At 32.4% G+C, this 19696-nt stretch overlaps 1 protein-coding gene across 1 annotated transcript; it reads left to right on the top strand.

The window, feature by feature from the left end:
• The first annotated feature begins 1682 nt into the window (after positions 1-1682).
• On the top strand, positions 1683-17991 carry LOC143069117 (blastula protease 10-like). Its single transcript, XM_076243591.1, has 9 exons — positions 1683-1811; positions 4648-4801; positions 9434-9506; positions 10220-10429; positions 13170-13290; positions 14644-14763; positions 15535-15632; positions 17127-17245; positions 17792-17991. Exons 1-9 carry the CDS (start codon positions 1787-1789, stop codon positions 17910-17912), a joined length of 1041 nt encoding a protein of 346 aa, XP_076099706.1. The 5' UTR covers positions 1683-1786; the 3' UTR covers positions 17913-17991.
• Positions 17992-19696: the final 1705 nt, after the last annotated feature.

The raw sequence follows: 19696 nt of genomic DNA, 5'->3' as shown, positions 1-19696 counted from the left end.
AAATACGAAATTAAACCTGGTATCTATGATGAGTTTATTCAGTAGCTTTTCAGAAAAAACAGATTGTTGTTGATCTGTACAAATAAATACCACCCGAATAGCTTGACGAATATTGATAGTATTTGATTAACTACAAGCTTCATGTCTGAACAGCTTGTACCAATTTTAAAGCAGTGGACACAAAATACGAAAAATTGAAAATTATCGTTTACCTTTTATCAACCTTTATAAAGCTGTTCAGATCAAAATGATCACCATAGTTTCAAAATTCAAAAACGTATAATTCAAGAAAGGTCTGTTATCAATAGTGAATGCTGAGATGATTATACTGTCGTGGTCTAATATTCCACAAGCAGTGGTATCAGCGAAGTGATGTGAAAATTGAAGAAAACAACCTTTGATAAATTGCAGGTGTCCGAAGCACTTTTCTAGATTTTCCTCCATAAGTTACTATTAAGTGTCGGTGCAAGTTATAACTATTTTGACTTTTGAATCTAGTCAACTCTTATAGAAAATGACAAAAATAATCATAAAATACTTATGGAGAAATACAGACCAACAACACCATAGCCGAAACGGTAAACGACGAAGACAAGCAACAGTCCGAAAAACAAAACACAAAATATAATGATTTAGCAATACGAAACTCTATAATTATTTCAATAAACTATTAACATGAAATATAATCGCATATTGTTTGCTAACAAACCACCTAAATATTCAACACATTTTTATATATTTTATAATTGGTCCAAGGAACATGGATCATAAATGACTGCATATCTACGTTAACAAATTAGATTTCCTTTTGAAACACATACGGTATGTGAAAAATTTCATAAATTTCGAAAACTTGAATAGTGTTTTGATTAAAAATTGTTTTCTTATAGAATAGATATGTATATATATCTATTTGGTAAATAGGGACATGATTGATGTAATAAAAGAAGAAAAATAACAGAAAAAAAGTTTCCTCATCCGAAATGTTTGTTTTTAAAATATAGGACTAAAACAAGTTTACAGCTAAAAAGTAATTTGCATTTAATGCTGCAAAGCCCCCCCCCCCCTTTTTTTTTCCAAAGATAAGCAAAAAAACCCAAAACATTGATAAATTTTGGGCACAACAAAGTGCTGATAAAAATTGTCGAATGCTATGCTTTCTGAAATCTTTTCTACAAAAGCCATTTTCCCATCTCAGTCAAAATTCATGTTCAACAAATAATTGCCAATGTAGCCTATTAAGGACTTAAAAAACTTCTCAGTCATGTGAATAGTGAAAAGAGAAATTTAGATTAATGCATTTTTCTCAAAAAATATTTCTAAACTAATAGTTTGTGAGAAAGAAGGTATTCCTAAATCGAAAGATTTAATTTATAATTAATACTATATGTTTACAGGGTGGACATTAAAATTTCCTTGACTGAAGGCTAAATAGTTTATTTGAATAAAGGAATCCAGGCAACAATCTCGTTTTCGCTTTTCTTCGTGACCCAAGGCTAATAAATTTTCTTATTTTATCCTCATGGGGACAGTATTTTTGTCATTTTAAAGAGCACAACTTACAATCTGAGCATCGTAAAACGCGATCTTATGTAATGTTAAATTTTGTTTGTCATCCTAGTAACGAACTTGAATGTATTTAATGTTGTTATTTTCTCATTTTGAACAAGGAAATTCCGAAAAGGAGAATATTTATACAAGATAAATAAGTGCGGGAAAGAGTTGCACACAATACGCTCCAACACCTGAACATGAGAAAGTTATTGTTGATTCTTGACTTTCTTTTATGTTTATCACTGTCGACATCACATGTGAGTACCTTACTATTAGACAACAAGTAATGATAACGATAAATTAGTCGATATATATAGATTTTATTTATTTTGCAGTGGTGCTTTAAGTTGTCTATGTTATTGCTCTGTAACTCATTTAAATGTCTAGTGTCAATCTGTCTGAAACACACAGTGATGAAAACTTGACAATCAAAAACTCTTCAAGTTGACATTATAATTTGTTCAAATGTAAAATGATGCAGGAATATAACATTCGTTTCTTTTATGGGTTGATTGAAATAAAAATAATAAGTAAGCAACGAACGTGGTTGTCAAATTTGATAAATTCTTTGTTGTGCTTCTTTCTTAAACATTTGTTTGCTTTTGTTCTGATTGAGATTGTGACACGGTGATGACTGTTGTACCCCTATTTTGGCAATTTTGAGTATTCTATCTGTTTTGTTCACACATCGATGTATATATAATGGAATTTGATGCGACTGTCATACAAGTGAGAGGTATAGCGCTATGAAATTAGGTTCAATCCACCCTTTTCTACATTTGAAAATGCCTGCACTAAATCAGGAATATGACAGTTGTTGTCCATTCGTTTGATGTGTTTTATCATTTCTAACTCAGTATAAGGATAAAAACGATGGGTAGGTCGGAGGGTTTTTTCGGCCATGTTTTGAATTTCTATTTTATATTTCTATTTCTATTTATATCTTACCATTTATTTACATAGAATGTCTTTGATAAAATAACCTTTTTCCTTTCTTTTCTGGTCCATATAGGGACGTTGTGAAGCATACACGTTTTTTGAATATTCAAGAGTTCAAATGACTGCCAGAGTTTAATGGAAGCTAAATAGCATCCTTGAAAGACTGTTAAACATTTTACAAATATTTGTTATGTTGTTCATGAATACCTTCTGTAACAGACACCTTTCGAGTTATGTCCTTCACCGGAACTGTTTTTTTTTAATAATGTGCGTCTTTATGTTGTAATTTAGGGATCGCCTGAATCCTTGCACTATTAAGTTAATCAAGCGTCTTCGTGATCGTAATTGTGCAGGATAAACTAGAACTAAAATGTGTTTCGTAGGTACTTATCCAAATGCACTTATAGTGAATAGCGATGAATAAAGATATTATGTAGATAGTTACTTACGGATTTATTTGAATTTTTAATGGGAGCTGTCACAGTACACGTGTACCAAACCCATCAAATGCAACAATTCTTTGTATCAGACATTCAGAACGACGAGACCACTAATCATGTACAGTTACAATTGATTTGTTATTAATTGTAGTCTACAGTCCTCATTGCTGTACTCATCACCCCTTTCTTACGTTTCGATATCCAAATATGTTTCAACAGCTCCAGAAACACATGATCATTAAATAAATGGCGAATACATTTAAAAATCAAGTTTTTTTTTTAGTTTTAATAGCTTTCTGTAGGTGTGGTATTTAAACTACTTAGAGCAATACCTCCCATGTGTTTTCAGAACATGAGTCAAAGTCCAACTGGAAATGGCATGACTAAGAAGTAAAAACAACTAGAGACTATAAAGAGCTTGTGCCGCTCACCTTGGTCTTTGTGCATATTAAGGACACAGATGAATTCATGACAAAATTGTGTTTTTGGTGATGGTGATGTGTTTGAAGTTCTTACTTTACTGAACGTTCTTGCTACTTACAATTATCTCTATCTATAATGAACTTGTCCCTTTAGTAACAGAGGAAAATATTTTGTAAAAATTTTAAAGAATTTACAAAATTTATGAAAATTGTTAAAAATTGACTATAAAGGGCAATAACTCCTTGAGGGGTCAACTGACAATTTTGCTCATGTTGTACTATTTGTAGATCTTACTTTGCTGATCATTATTGCTGTTTACAGTTCTTCTCTATCTATAAAAATATTCATGAATATAACCAAAAACGGTAAAAATTCCTTTAAAACTACCAATTCAGGGAAAGCAATCCAACAACCAGTTGTCTGATTCGTCTGAAAATTTCAGGGCGGATATATCTTGACTTGATTAACAATTTAACTCAGTGAGATTTGCTCTACATGCTTTGATTTCAAAGTTATCAGCCAAATCTACATTTTACCCCTATGTTTTATTTTTAATCATGGCGGCCATCTTGGTTGGTTGACCGGGTCACCCCACACATTTTTTAACTATTTACCCCATTGATCAGATGATTGTGGTCAAGTTTGGTTTGATTTGGCCTAGTAGTCTTCAGAGGAGAAGATTTTTGTAAAAGTTAACGACGACGGACGACGGACGCCAAGTGATGAGAAAAGCTTACTTGGCCCTTTGGGCCTGGTGAGCTAAAAAAAATGTAACCACTTCCTCTAATAGAAAATGTGCACGAACATTTTGAAAATCCCCTTGTAAAGTACAAGAAAATAAACTCATCATAGATACGAGTGCTCTCCCTGGATAAGTAAGAATAAACCACAAGGACTTTAATATACCAGTAAAAATTCATATGTTGAACAAAGACAGACAACGCATTTTTTGGGCGTTTTTATATTATCTAACATTTAAATAAAGCATATTGTAAACCAACTTATTTTCGCGAGCGATTTATTTTCGCGACTTTCGCGAGGAGAAAAATAACGCGAATATAAATCGTCGCGAATAAGTAATCGTTATTAATCTACATCAAGTAAATAAGAAATTCGCGAATTTTAAAAGGCGCGAAATGGACTAGAATTGGTAAAACGCGAAATAAAGTATCCGCGAAAATAAGTTGGTTTACAGTATAGGAAATTGTAGCAGTTAGTAGAACTCATTCAACAGCTGATTAAAGTGTACATTTATTCAGCAATCAATTAAAACTTTATTTCCTTTGAACAGCTAATAGCAAACTTGGTAATCTTTCAAAAAGAAGTATGGAAAAGGCAATGAAGATGTGGCAAGACAAAACATGCGTGATTTTTATTCGGCAGACACCAACAACTCCTAGAATCGGTTCGTACGGAAGTGGTGTCAACATTGTTTTTGGACACATGTATGTAGAATTAATAATAAATTTAGTGGAAGCCAATTTTTCTAGATTGACTTTAAAAGGGAATTTAAAATTGAGAATGTAAATAGGGAATGTGTCAATGAGACAACAACCCGACCATAGAGTAGACAACAGCTCAAGTCTACCAATGGGTCTTCAATGCAGCGAGAAACTCCCGCACCCGGAGAAGTGTTTCAGGTGGCCCCTAAACAAATATGTTACTAGTGATAATGGACGCCATACTAAACTCCGAGTTATACATAAGAAACATAAATTAAAAATCATACAATACTAACAAAGGCCAAAGGCTCCTGACTTGGGACAGGCACAAAAATGCGGCGGGGTTAAACATGTTTTTTTTTATATCTAAACCCTCCCCCTTTACCTCTTGCCAATGTAGAAAAAAACAACAATACGCATTGATAAAACGCATTTTAAGAGAAGTCCGAGTCCGATGTCAGAATATATAACAAAAAAAAAACTAATTATAAACAAAATGACAATATTAGTTATACATACATTAACAATGGACTACTAGCAGTTACTGACATGACAGCTTCAGACCTCAATTAAACAGATTGACAGATTATGTTTTCATCATATGAATATCAAGCGCAATCCCTCCCGTTAAGGGTTTAGTATTATATTCCATCATAAAATATATGAGAAGAACATAACCCGTGTCATGCCAACAACTAGACTTTATACATTAAAGGATATATGGCACACAAAAAAAAGAAATCATTGGTGAAGATATGACTCACTTTTCTGAAATCTCTTTTTTTAAATCAAAATCACTATATATACCAAGTATAAATCTGCATTCTTAAAATAACTTCCGAAGTGTTCATAAGACCTCAGTGTAAGATTCATCCGTACATTTTATATCGATTTTTAACCATTTTGTCTTAAATATGTTAGCACTATAGTTGCAAGAGCTTCGCCAAAAACAGCATTAGTTTTAGATCAGGTTGTCACTATTGAAACAAACATAAGCAAAAGCACCCATTTAAGATATTGATACTAGAACTGTTTTAAAATCACAAATGACCGTCATACATCGCGTTGAGCCATCAATTCACAATGATCAAAAGCAGTTTTTGTCATGAAGGAAACCTAAATAAATAAATAAGGAATTGTATTTCAAAAAATGAATTCATACATATGTATCAACAGCTGACTACTTACCTAAGTAGTCAATGGAATCTTACAGGATACATCAAGAAAATAAAACCTTGGTTTCTTGAAGTAACTATGTAATAAGCATATTTGCTGAATAAATATATTAATGTCGTTAACATTTTGTTTTGATATAGGGATTGAACCATAAAGCATTGTCCTTTAATGCATTTGAAAATAAACAATTCGATCATTATCTAATAAACTGATAAACTTAATTACCGACATAGGATCTATTACTTTTGAAAGTAATTAATTACATTCAATTACAATTACAAAATCTTCAATTTAATTACACATTACATTTGACTTTTTTGCATGAACCCCCTGAGGGGTTCATGCTTATATATTGGCGAGTTTTGGATGTGTCTATGGGCCACACGATATCTCTCGGCCGGAAGTCAGAATAAAATTCTCGGAACGTCTCGAAAGTTTTCGGTCATTTATACAGGTCTTAACAGGTTGTTATCTACGTCTTTGATATGGTCCCTTGATGGCCCTTGACGACGCAATTATATTTGTTTTAAAACGACCACTGTGAACTGTGTGTATCTGGGTCAATTATAACGTGGTATTGTATGTTGTCTCGATAACATGTGAACTAATTATGTTTGAAGATTTAACCACGGGATACTGAGTGTGTATTTCATCATAGACTTACGGGAGAGAAGATTCTGGTTAAAATATTAATATTAGATCGGAAAACAGAAAGATAATATTCTTATCAAAAGTATTTAATTCAATCAGAATCAAAGAAATATATACAAAATATATACTGCATTTATGTTTCTGAAGAAACTAACAATGATTGAAATCAGAATATTTTCAGAGTTGCAATTAAGAAATAAGTCTTTTATATTACAAGATACTCTGCTTTGGTATATTAAATATTCTTTGGCGGATCCAGGGGGTTAGAACCCCCTTTTTTTTTGGCCGATCAATGCATTTGAATGGGGACATAAAGTTGGAACCCCCCCCCCCTTTTGTCATGGGTTGGGACCCCTCTTTTTTGAAATGGCTGGATCCACCCCTGATATTCGTTTGTAAAGAAAACATAAAAATTTAATCTAAATAAATTCTTGCATCCTAAAAAAAAATGTTTATAAACAATAATCATTATATTTCTACGTTAATTATTTCATACCATTTTAGTATTTAGGTTTTATGAGTAATTATTATTTATTTTTTGTATTGTAATATATCCAGAAACGGAAAGTACGATACATTTAGTAAATATTTAAATTTTAAACGGTCGTGAATAAAAATACTTGTGTGTTTTCAATTCATAAAGCATGATTTCAAATCCTTGCAACTCACAACAACCGTAAAAATAATTTACAATAATCACAACAAAATTTAATTACAACCATAATGTTGATTATTTTATACCGTTTTAGTATGGATTTAGAAGTCTTTGCTTATATTTTGTATAGTAATATATTCACATAGTGGAATGTTAGAATTGAAAAGTAGATTCATTCGATAAATAAACTGTCCATCCGTAAATACTTGACGTTCGTGCTTATTGATATTATATATATTCAAAAGAATTTGAAAAAAAAAAATACTAACAGGAACGTTAGTTTTTTATAAAATTTTAATTCAATTTTTGTTTGTTTGTTTTAATAGTTTAACCGTATAGCATCTACATATTTGTACTATATGGTACGGTTTTGAAAATTGTATTCATTGTGTTGACAAACTATCCTACACCTCTTGATTCATTCACATTATAGATCACATTTCAAAAGCACACTATCGGTTTGCGTTCTCAAAAATTCCGGATAAAATGTCAATAAACCCGAAGTCATAACATTTAATGTAGGCCGTTTGACATTCGAATGCAACTATAAGATTAAGATATGTGATGATGCAAATGCGTATTCTTTTCCTTAGTATCAGTGAGATGCTTTCTATTTACTATTTCGTGCGCTAAGATACTACTTGCATGCAATACGTGAAAGCTTATTTTCGTTTTTGTTATCTAAATTCAGGACACGGAAGAAAGAGCTTCACATATGACTTTCAAGCACGGTCATCATTTCTAACGGTATTCTGACCTCGAGTTGTTTGTCTTTTTTGAGTACTGTCCTATTATAAACTTTGACCTTTTCGAAAAGCTAAGGATTGTCTTCCCAAGGAATAGATTCCTTAACTTTGTAATGTATTTAGCCATTTAACTTTTTTCATTCGAGCGTCATTGGTGCTTTTTTTGTATCTACTGAACTCGTGTCTGGCGTACATCATTTTGATTCTGGTATCTTTTTATATCTACATACTTTTTTATATAAATTGATTATTTTGAAAGTGTGTACAGGTGTTCATAAACTTCTGAATTAAGAAATTCTGAGAAAACTAAATTTCCCTGTAGAATGTTTGAATTGATTTAAGTAAAATCAGGAAATCCTTAAAATTTGAGATGTTTTATGAGACCAAAATCAGTCTCTTCATAGAGGTCCCAATCAATTGCATGCCACAGGTTTCACCGCATAGAACATCTACCATGAGTAAAGACAGCTTCAAATACGAGTTGAGAATATAAAGGCATTCATGTAGGAAACAAAATATAAAGATAGGATAGATAAAATAAATGCATCCAGAATTCCACATTATAAAGCAATCTGAGTAAGTTTGTGCAATTTGCATAAGTCATCCGGTTAGTAGAAATTAGGATTTGCCAAAGGGTTATAATCGGAAAAATTATGTACATTCCCAAGTAATAAATAAAATAGTCGAGCTTTAAAATAACTATTCAAATAGAAGCTGTAAATATATACTTTCAACTGGCTTCTTATATTCACAGTCAATTATTTCAATTCAAAAGCAAACACAAATTCAGAAACAATCTTTTGGTGACCCGGCAGTCAGCGGTCTTAGGTTCATGTATTGCTTTTCATTTTTTAAAGAAAGCAACTTGTTTGACAATGTAATTAATTACTTTCCAAGTACTTGGCAAATGTAATTATTTACTTCAATTACTTTTAAATGGAAAAATTAAATAAAATATCGAAAACATGCATTTATTATATTATGATATATACATAAGTTTCATACATTGCTTCACTGACTATTGCAGAACATGTATTACTAGAGTGTACTCCTGATTACACTCTGCCTAATGCAGTAAGATAATACGAGGAGCTTCTTGTGTCCTTAATTGATTGACAAATAATTTGTCAATTCAAGTCAAAAGATGTCATTGACAATATTTTGTGAACCACGACGAACCGTCATGAACGTCAAATGGTGATTTAATGCTATGTACAGCAATACTTCTATTATTTTTTACCCCACTTATTGTGCTTATAAATTCCCCAAAGCGAATATATGACAGTGTTGTTGTTCTTTTATTATTCCACCTTGATCATAAGATTATAATTCAAGCTATTATTTCTATCTGGAAAATAATTTTCAATTTCAAGAAGTTAATTTCTTTTGTTTTTATTATATAACCAGGTGTCAGACGATTGCTGGAAGGTTGGAATATGGATTTGGGGATCTTGAAGTTGCTGGGAACTGTGCAGACAACGTATTTAATCTATTTTATTGTTTTCGTCCTAGTTTTGAGTTTTGCTTTCGGTTTTTTTTTCTAGATTTTTTTTTCTTGATTTTTTTTTTGTGGAAAAAGAGGGGGGTGTTGAAAGTGGTTTATTATTGAGAGCGAATAATTAAATAAAAGATATGTCTCATTAAAAACGACATTCTTGTCTTTCTCGACAAAGAAAGTTAACCTTTTTAGATAAAATTGCAGTGTATTTACCTTTGTACATTCTTCAAAAAGATGGCAGTTAAAAGTATAACTGCTAAACAATGCGATCATGGTCATATTAGTACAAGTTAGTGCGAAAATTTAGACAGTGACAGGTCAATCATTGACTAATAATATTTGTTTTAATAGCTAGGGTTGGCGAGTAGGTTTATACCTGGAGATAGAGGCTCCAATCGTCTTTTCTCCTTACTTTTTACGAAATACTGTATGAGAGTCTTTAATGAAGGGTAGATCTGACAACTTTCTTTAAAAGGGTGTCAATTCGTATGGTCATCCTGGAGAAAAATAGAGGTTCAGCTTTAATTGACTAATATGTGTGCGTGACTAATACCACATCTCTTTATTTATATATATATAAAGAAAATGACTGTTATTGAGCTAATACGTGCTTTTCATGTATGAGAAAAAATCTGTTTGCTTATGAATGTACAATGGAGTTTTTATAAAGATATATATAACGTTATATTTAACAGCCTGGAAAGTTGGCCCATCTACTTGGTCACGTATTAGGTATATTCCACCAACATAACCGACCAGACAGAGATAAGTACATCACTGTGATGTTTGAAGCTCTTAAGCAAGACGCCTGGAAATTCTTTATTAAAGCAAATGAAAATCATACAGAACAACTAAATAAACCGTATGATATTGGATCTATTATGCATCTTGGTGGACACGTCATGGTAAACAAGTCTGTTAATATATATCTGAAAAATAAATCAATATGCGTTTTAAAAGAAACAAAACCGAGTACACCTTTGTGTTAAAATCTATTGCTTTTTTTTGTTGTTGTTTATTTCAAAACAACTAGTGAAACTAGTCGTATTTATATCTTATCATCATGTTCATCTTTTAAACATAAGCGTATTCAAGGCAAAACGCAACGTCCAGAAAACCATATTATGTACTTTATAACATAAAAATGAATTATCAAATGGAGATGAGCTGGGTCATATATCGTTTATTTTGTCATGATAATCAAAATGAAATAGAAATTTAAAAATGTATTTTCGTTTAATGGTTTTGAAGAAAATCAGAAAATAATTGCGAAGCTTTTTTTTAAAATATCAATTGCATATAAGTGCGCTCTCGTGTCGTTTAGTACAATACTTAAACATAAGTCTTAGATTTAATTTTGTATTTCCTGGGTACGAGGACATAGCTGGTATTTTTGGGACATTACACTTGCTTTTGTCGGAATATCCAGTAAACAAATGTGTTATCAGAAAGTAGGGGGAAATGTTTGATCGAGTGAATAGTGTTTTGAAACCAACAACCAGTTAAAAGTCGTTTGAAGGGAATGTGTTTGCTTCAAGTGCTTGTTTTCGAATCTAGTAAGCGGTTTATAGTCCTTGACGGAAACATGTGTGCTTCCAGTGAATATGCAATAACTTGGAGATAAGTTTTGAAACTATTTTTTACTAGTGAATAGGCTTTTTCAGAAAATTTTGAAAAAAGTGTACATTTATTTAGAAAACAAAATACATACTGAAATCTGATAATATACACATATTCACTTATTATGATGGTTATAGTAAGTATCAAATGGACAAAACACTTGATATTATCCTCATCGCCCATTCATTATGTGTTTTTTATACCGAAAAAAAAACAACTTTCTAAAAAGTCTAAATACATCATCTGAAAAAACAAGATGAACTTCAAGTGTTTTTTTTTTTTATAGTCGTGTTGTATTTTTAATATTTCATTAAAGTAACTGTAATGAAGATCAGGAATACTTGTGTAAAAATTCCCGTGAATATTATCTATTTTACTAGACTAGCTGAAGTACTGTACATAAACTGTACTACACGTTAAACCCTTTACGATATCAGTTTGAGCGCAAAAATCCAGAATAATTAATGATAATTATGATATATTTAAAAAAAACTATTAACTGGGGTAATAGTCTTTAAAACTATTGACTGGCAAAAAAATCTGTGGAATGAAATAGCACAACTATTTCATTGTTTTTTATATAGAAAAAAAACATACTGAGGTATTATAACTTGTAGTGTTATGTACTTAGAGTAAATGACTTATAATTTTGACAGTAAAAAATATACCGCAGTCCCACTGGGCCACAATCACACTACGATCTGTGAAAAAAAATGACGATCGCATTGTGCAGATCACAGTAAGGTCGGAGTATGGTCATGGTGAGGTCTTCATGATCGTGATGAGCGTGGCCAACTTTAAACATGTTCAAAACAATCGTGGTGCAGTCGTGGCGAAATCATGTCGTAGTAGAAGCGTAGTGAGAGCGCAGTAAGGTCGTGGTAAGATCGCAAATGTCGCTAAACCATCGTAGCGACAGCGTAGCGGAAGCGCAATTCTAGTCGGGTATACTGTGATACGATCTCACAGCGACTTCACTACGACCATCACGTTCTTATCGCGACCCAAACACGCTTCCACGACGACTATACAACGTTTATACCACGCTTATATCACGCTATTCAAGATCATCGTACGATTTTACTACGCCCATGACGTCTTCATCACGCTGTTCTTACGTTCATACTACCATCATCATGCTCGTTGTCATTGTCATATAAAATTTATAAAAGCTCTCCAGCATTTGTTTGTATGTATGTAATTCGGAACTCTTGTCCTTTATCACCAAAGGCGCAATCATTCTTGACTCATCTGTGTCATCCCTCGTATCGTTCACTAAAGCATTGTTTTTTTTATCTTGATGGACCAGCAATAAGTTGTGATTCAGGTTGGATTAGTCGGTCCGACATATATTTTCTTGATCAAGATTCGTTACTATCAGATCTCCCTCTGCCCCTACCTCCACCCTTACCCTTACGTAGTTTTTGGTAGCATGACTGCGTTGTTTCCGAGAAACTCCACGTATCAATCAAAAATAGAAGGAATAATACAGTATTTATATGGGACGTTATTGCTGGGAGCGTAGTTAGATCGCGGTATGAACGTGTTATGATCGTAGTATGGTCATGGTAAGAGCGTGCTATAATCGCAGTAGAAGCGTGATAAGATCGTGATGCAATCGGATAAATCGTTGTATGGTCGTAGTGAGGACGTGATGAGCGCAGAGGGATCGTGACCATCTTAGTGAGATCGCAAAATAGGCGATGAGAACGTGGTTTTATCGTAGCGGGATCGTTGTAGAAGCGTGATTGGAATGAAAATTTACATTTTCTTGCCGCTCATACTGCGATCTGAGTCACAGTGAGAGTGGTGCGATCGTGGTCTAGTGACACTGGGTCTTTAGGTGTTTTTGAAAACTTTCAGAACTATGATTCTCCTATGATCTTCGATTTCGTATTTATTTTACTTTTTTAATTCGAGCGACAATATTGAGTCATTTGTAGATGAAAAGCGCATCTGTCGTACAAAAGTTTATTTTTTGTTTCTATGATGAGTTTATTCGTCTTTTTTATGTGTTTTTTTTAGTTTAACAAGTACAACATAACAATTCAACCAAAGGATAAAAGACTGATGGCAGTAATGGGCCAAAGGACACATTTGAGCTTCCTGGATATAAAAAAAGTTAATGATTTATATACCTGTAATAGTAAGTATTAGTTTCTTGTTCAATGTTTAAAAGACAATTTCAGACCTAAGGAAGCAACTTTTCTCTGCTGGATTCATAATAACATTCATAGTCACCAGTGCGTGGATTTGGGAGTCACTTAGCCCTTGCTGACTGTGTTTACTTGGACTTGATAGGAAGGTAACAAAATTTGTATTATCATCGACAAATAAAACCGAGTTTAAGTTTCTATAAGAAAAAAATATCATCAAGTCAGGACTACAGAAGTCAATCACAAATTGTTCGCAAGAGGATTGTTTGAAGAAGTTTTACAAATATCTGACACCATTCAAGGGACTTGGTATGTGTTATTATACAACAAAAGGCTAGCTTAATCCAATTCAAGCAAAACAATGTTAGCTATTCTGACCATAGTTATTTTCAAATCAATTAATTATCTTTCATTTTACCGCTCTTCTCCAAATGCGGTTTTCCTATAACTGCTTATACTACCTTTTAAAAGGAACAAATCTGAAAGTAAACATTAGGCTATTCACAATCAACTTTAATAAAAAAAAAAACACACACACTTGACTATTACTAAACAAAATAGGAGAAAGATACCATACTGTACTTATACACTCCGTCATTGTGTTAATGTGCTATGGTAAATTTGTGTCTTTCATTTTTGCTAATGTGCTTTGTCTTTATGCATTTTGTAGTTCCTTTTTGCTTATTTTTTTGTTCTGTTTTGTTCATACATCGATTTCATAATAATGGATTTTTTTTTTGCGACTGTCATAAAAGCGAGTGGTTTAGTTAGCTTTATAACCAGGTTTAATCCACCATTTTCTACAAAATAAAATGCCTTTGACAAGTCAGGAATATGACAGTTGTTATCCATTCGTTTGAATGTGTTTGAGCTTCGATTTTGCCTTTTGATTACGAACTTTCCGTTAAGAATTCTCTCGGAATTTGTTATTTTTAACTATTTTACTTAATAACAAAGAAAGAATAAAATTGAAAAGTGTAGAAGAAAGTGTATTTCATTACCTCTTAACAACAAGTTCAAGAATTGTTTCATTGAATGAGCATCTTGAGAAGGGCATTTTCCCTGTTCTTTTTTACCCATCCTTCTCTATCAAAACCAAACTGACCCTCTTGAATAAGAAGATATCAGTTAGCAATTGAAATTAATCCAATTTCGATTTATTAACATCTGTATGTTGAATTAAGTTATCTTAATTTATCATTTTTATCGAAGTTAATAATCATATTTCATGTATTGGTTATGAGAGGCAATCGGATTTGAGCGTGAATAGATCGCATTAGTAACAATTGTCATTGTGTTTATATAAACATTATTAAACTGATTATGATGCTGTTTTGTTTCAGGAAACTGTCCACGAGGTCCAAAGTGTAAAAACGAGGGTTACATTGGTCCAAACTGTTCTTGTACCTGTCCTTTAGATTTAACTGGAAGAAAGTGTCAAAAAGTTGTACAGAGTTTTTCGGGTATTTGATATATAAAAACTTTTCCAACGGATTAAGGGTAAACAGTAATAACAAACCATCTTAGAACATCATGGCCTTGTGCTATGCTAAAATATCTGCATTATGGAGGAAAATAACTGTACATAAATAATAGCAACACATATTTACTTAGTAGTGTTTAAATCTATTAAAACTACATCAAGGTAGGTAAAGATCGAAAATTGAAAACCTGTAAAAGTAAAATTATTTAAAGGATCTATAAGGTGTGTTATGAGGCCTTTTAACCTTTCTGGACATACTTCTTTACCATATATATATATATCTTTAAAAAATTTAGTTAAGGAATGACTGTAATATTTTTTCTGTCTATGAAGAAATAACATCAAAAATGTGGTGCATACTCAATAACCTGCGTAGCGGGTTATTTTAAAGTATGCCCCACATTTTTTATAATATTTCGAATAGACAGAAAAAATATAACAGTAATTTCTCATAATTTAATTCCAAATCCTTTTTAAACCGGAGAAAACCATAAAAAAACGTTGATGACGTCACGGTCAAATGACTAAATTTTGTCTATGGATTGATAAACAAAACAACGTCAGCCAATCAAAAGACGCGTTACATCCAAAATCAAATTATTAAAACATAAAACGAAATCTTTATGCAATAATTAAAAGTTTTGTCTGATAAAGTTCAGCTAAATTTTAAGAGACGGTTATAACGGAAGAGGAAGAACCATAGGGATGTGAAAGTCTAAACAATGAATAACAGTTCCGATTTTTCTTCTAGGATGTGGAGGCGTTCTGAAGAGATCATCAGGAACATTTTCATCTCCTGGTTATCCACAAAAATACCCAAATTCAACTAGATGCACATGGCTAATACAGGTATCTTTAAAAAAAAAATCGCGTTGCTCAATTTTGAGTTCTCTTTGTAACGTGTTTTTGTTGTTTCTCTTTTCCGATGTACCAAATCAAAAACAAAACTGGTATCTTTCATATTATTAACAACTGGTTCGATAACATTGATGGTAGATGTGTTTTTTTACCAGCACAGTGCTCAAAACTTTGTGTTGACATGACATATCATAAATACAGATTCGGGAATGGAGACGGAGAATGTGTCAAAGAGAGTAGAGCCTGGTCAAAGAGCAGAAAATTGTCCAATGCCTCCAATGGGTCTTCAACGCAGCTAGAAAATCCATTTACAATAATGTATACTTTTCAGCAAAATTGAAGCCACACTAAACATAGAAATATATACTTTGAAATGAACCCAAATTTATAAAACATCAAAGACTAAACAAGGTCAGCGGTTCCTGACCTATGACAGGAACAACATTGCGGTGGGGTTAACTGGTTCTGTGCGATTTCAACCCTCCCAGTACCTCTTATTTGAAACTATTCCACAATTTGTTTTTATTTCAATAACCAATATTTTTATTTAATCATTTCCTGATTTATGAATACCTATGTAGCCCAGGTATCATAATATGGGACCCCTCATATCACCAGGGAAAAAAATCAAAATCATATAAATATATCTAAATAACAAATACAATTGATTGTACCTGATAAGCAAATCACTGATACAATATGTGAATAAATAATCTCAGGAAGGTTTAGTTTTTCGTTGTGTCTACCCACAGGCAGATTTCATCTACTGTGGAATCACTTGTTTTCGTGAGTATCAATGTTCGTGGACTTCTGAAAACTTGCATATTCGTAGATATTTGATTTCGTGGTTTTGCAAATCTCAGTTTACAAAACCATTGAAAATTTGTTAGTCGTTGAACATTTGAATTCGTGGTTCACCTGTACCCACGAAACCCATAAAATTGGTATCCAACAAATGATATTGAATCCACAGTACCTTATTCACAGGCACATAATATTCATCAACTTTGTATTCGATTTGACCATCTTACTGGTTTGATTCTAATGCTTCTGATGATTCGTACGAAACAAAATGCGCTTTGGGCGTACAAATTTATAAGCATGGTCGATGCGTTATAAGGCACTGTCGTGATGTATAACATACATTTGTTAAATTTACCGTTGATGTATTTAGAGATTCAGAAACTGAGGTATAGAACTCCGGTGGGCAAAGATAATTTCATGTGGATTTAGCTGTTGGTTGTTGTTCCTGTTTTTATTTTATCATAAAACGCAATCGATTCAAAAACTACTTTTTAGTATTTTTTCATAGAATCCAAATTTGATTTATGTTAGAGCGTGTCTGATTAATGTCAATCCAGTTTAGAATAGCGCTACGGACGCTCCAAATTTAAAAGTCTTATTTTCAAGATTATGCTTAACTTACTCCTATTTTCTGATATAATGTGAATATGATATATGATGACAGATATTAATAATCTTCAGGGCACTGCAGGATCTTCTATAAGCTTGAATTTTACATCATTTGAAATTGGAGACGATGCTAACTGTTATAATGACTTCATCGAAGTAAAAACATACGGACTGACTTTAGAAGGACAAAGGTATGACTATTTCTTACACAAATATGTAAATTTGTTTATCTTTTTGATAATTACAAAATGTAACCGCTGTTTATAATTTTTTTTTTAAACTCATGGGTTTTTTTTTGTTTTGCAAGTTCTATTTCTAATTTGACTTTGTTGAAAGGACATCTTGAAAATGAGGCTTAAATATCATAAAGAAAGTTGACTTGTAAACCATTAAAAAAATAGTTAGGTATAGGTTACGTTGTATCTATCAATTACATTTGAATTCGAAATATTTTAGATTTGAATCAGGTGTGAGGTTAGCATTACACCCAAAAATTATGGGTTTTTTTCAATTTTCTTTTTTTCTATAATTTGTATTTAAACCAAACGTGCAACGCTAATAATAATTCAATTTTCCGTATTGGCAACACCTGAATTGAGGGAGTGTGTATCAAATTACGTTTGTTTATTAGGTTGTAGGACAACGAATGCCATGACATTCCTTATTTGTTACCAGATATATTTCAACTATTATTATATAGATTGTTATAATTAATCTATTTAACTATGGAATTTCAGATTTTGCGGCAGCATCGCTCCTAAAGAAATCAGATATAATGGGAGCACATTACTTGTGAACTTTAATTCAGATCACCTTTATGATAATCATGGATTTCAGGCTCAATATACTATTCATTAGTATCCGTCACTAACATTTGACTTTTGAGATCATTTTACACACACATTTTATATCTCAAATAAATATATTATTGACTCAATTTTCTGTTTTGTCAACATTATTGAATCCCTATCTCATTATTCATATTTTTATTACTAAAACTAAGTTAACAATGAAGACAAATCCAGAAAAGCGCTTATGACGCATGAAATTATTAAATGTGTTGTTTTCAATTTTTTAACAACCGTTTTAACATAGATAATATAAAAACGTTTAAACAGTGTTGGTCTTCAATCTGTTCTTGCTCCTGTCTTTCGTCATCCAAGTTTTAATTTACGTTATTATGTGATTGCATTGTGGGAAGTCCATTAAGTCGATAAGAGAAGCCGAAAAATTAGACGTCGATTTGGGAACAGCAAAAAAGATACTGATATCAATGCAATCAAACCGGGCAACGGTTCGAATTCCGTGCAACTAAGGTTGATTTATATAATATTAACTAACTTCCCTTAATAAAACTAATGCAGGCAACTAAGGTATCATTATCAAACAACAACTTACAGTTTCAATTGTTTTTAATGACTTTGCAATTAAGATAAAATCACAATAAAAACTATCGCAATGTGTAAATATCATCTTATTGTAGCTGGGATCTGAAAATAGCGAAAATAAAGCCTGTAAATTTTGTTTTATGAAAAAAGAATATGACACCTTTATGAAGAACCTTATTATCATAGATTTTGAAGAGCGTTGTGGAACCAAATTTTTCAGAAAGGTTTTTCCGAATACTGATATGGTAATATTTCCTGGAGTAAAATTTCCTTAGGTTTTCGAATAATTTAAAGTGTTGTCGCAGTGGAGATTGGTAGGCTCCTCGAAATACATTTCCTAGTTTATGTAATGACAAGATGCTAGGCTCTAGCATTATTCTTTAACTTCACGTCCCGCTATATAGATGATGTCCTCTCACTACTAAATCAAGTTTAATGACTATATCTATCCCATCGCAATTGACATAGGTTACTAAACGTACAGTTAAACATGTCTATTATCTGGACTTGTATCTAGAACATTACAATGAAGGTCGGCGGAAACAAAAAAAAATACCACAAATGAGATGATTTCAGCTTTCCAATGGGGAACTTTTCATTTTTATGTAGCAACGTTCCAGCAGCGCCCCCAGATGATCCGATATTATAGAGCTTGTATTTCATATGAAAACTCCCTTGAAAAATATCGAATTTTTGAAATGCTAAGGCTTTTCTACCTCAGGCATAGATTACCTTAGCTGAATTTGGCAAAACTTTTAGGAATTTTGGTCCTCAATGCTCTTCAACTTCATACTTTATTTTGGCCTTTTTAACTTTTTTGGATTCGAGCGTCACTGATGAGTCTTTTGTAGACGAAACGCGCGTCTGGCGTATATACAAAATTTAGTCCTGGTATCTATGAGGAGTTTATTTACAACTACTGGGTCGATGCCACTGCTGGTGGAGATTAATTTCCCCGAGGGTATCACAAGCCCAGTAGTCAGCACTTTTTGTTCTGACATGAATTATCATTGATATGGTTACATTTATAAATAAACTGTTTACAAAATATTGAATTCTTGAAATACTAAGGCTTTTCTACCTCAGGCATAGACGAAACGCGCGTCTGGCGTATATACAAAATTTAGTCCTGGTATCTATGAGGAGTTTATTTACAACTACTGGGTCGATGCCACTGCTGGTGGAGATTAATTTCCCCGAGGGTATCACAAGCCCAGTAGTCAGCACTTTTTGTTCTGACATGAATTATCATTG

Source organism: Mytilus galloprovincialis, chromosome 3 (genome assembly GCF_965363235.1).
Source record: "Mytilus galloprovincialis chromosome 3, xbMytGall1.hap1.1, whole genome shotgun sequence".
Classification (NCBI taxonomy): domain Eukaryota; kingdom Metazoa; phylum Mollusca; class Bivalvia; order Mytilida; family Mytilidae; genus Mytilus; species Mytilus galloprovincialis.
The sequence above is the reverse complement of the archived record's forward strand: the minus strand, read 5'-3'. Positions and strand labels throughout refer to the sequence as shown.

Bases quoted from the DNA above. Each gene is read 5' to 3' on its own strand.
- LOC143069117 (XM_076243591.1), top strand. From the start codon at position 1,787: ATGTTTATCACTGTCGACATCACAT. The intron at 10,430-13,169 runs GTAAACAAGTCT...TGTTTTTTTTAG, and splicing joins ATCTTGGTGGACACGTCATG to TTTAACAAGTACAACATAAC. The intron at 15,633-17,126 runs GTATCTTTAAAA...AATAATCTTCAG, and splicing joins GATGCACATGGCTAATACAG to GGCACTGCAGGATCTTCTAT.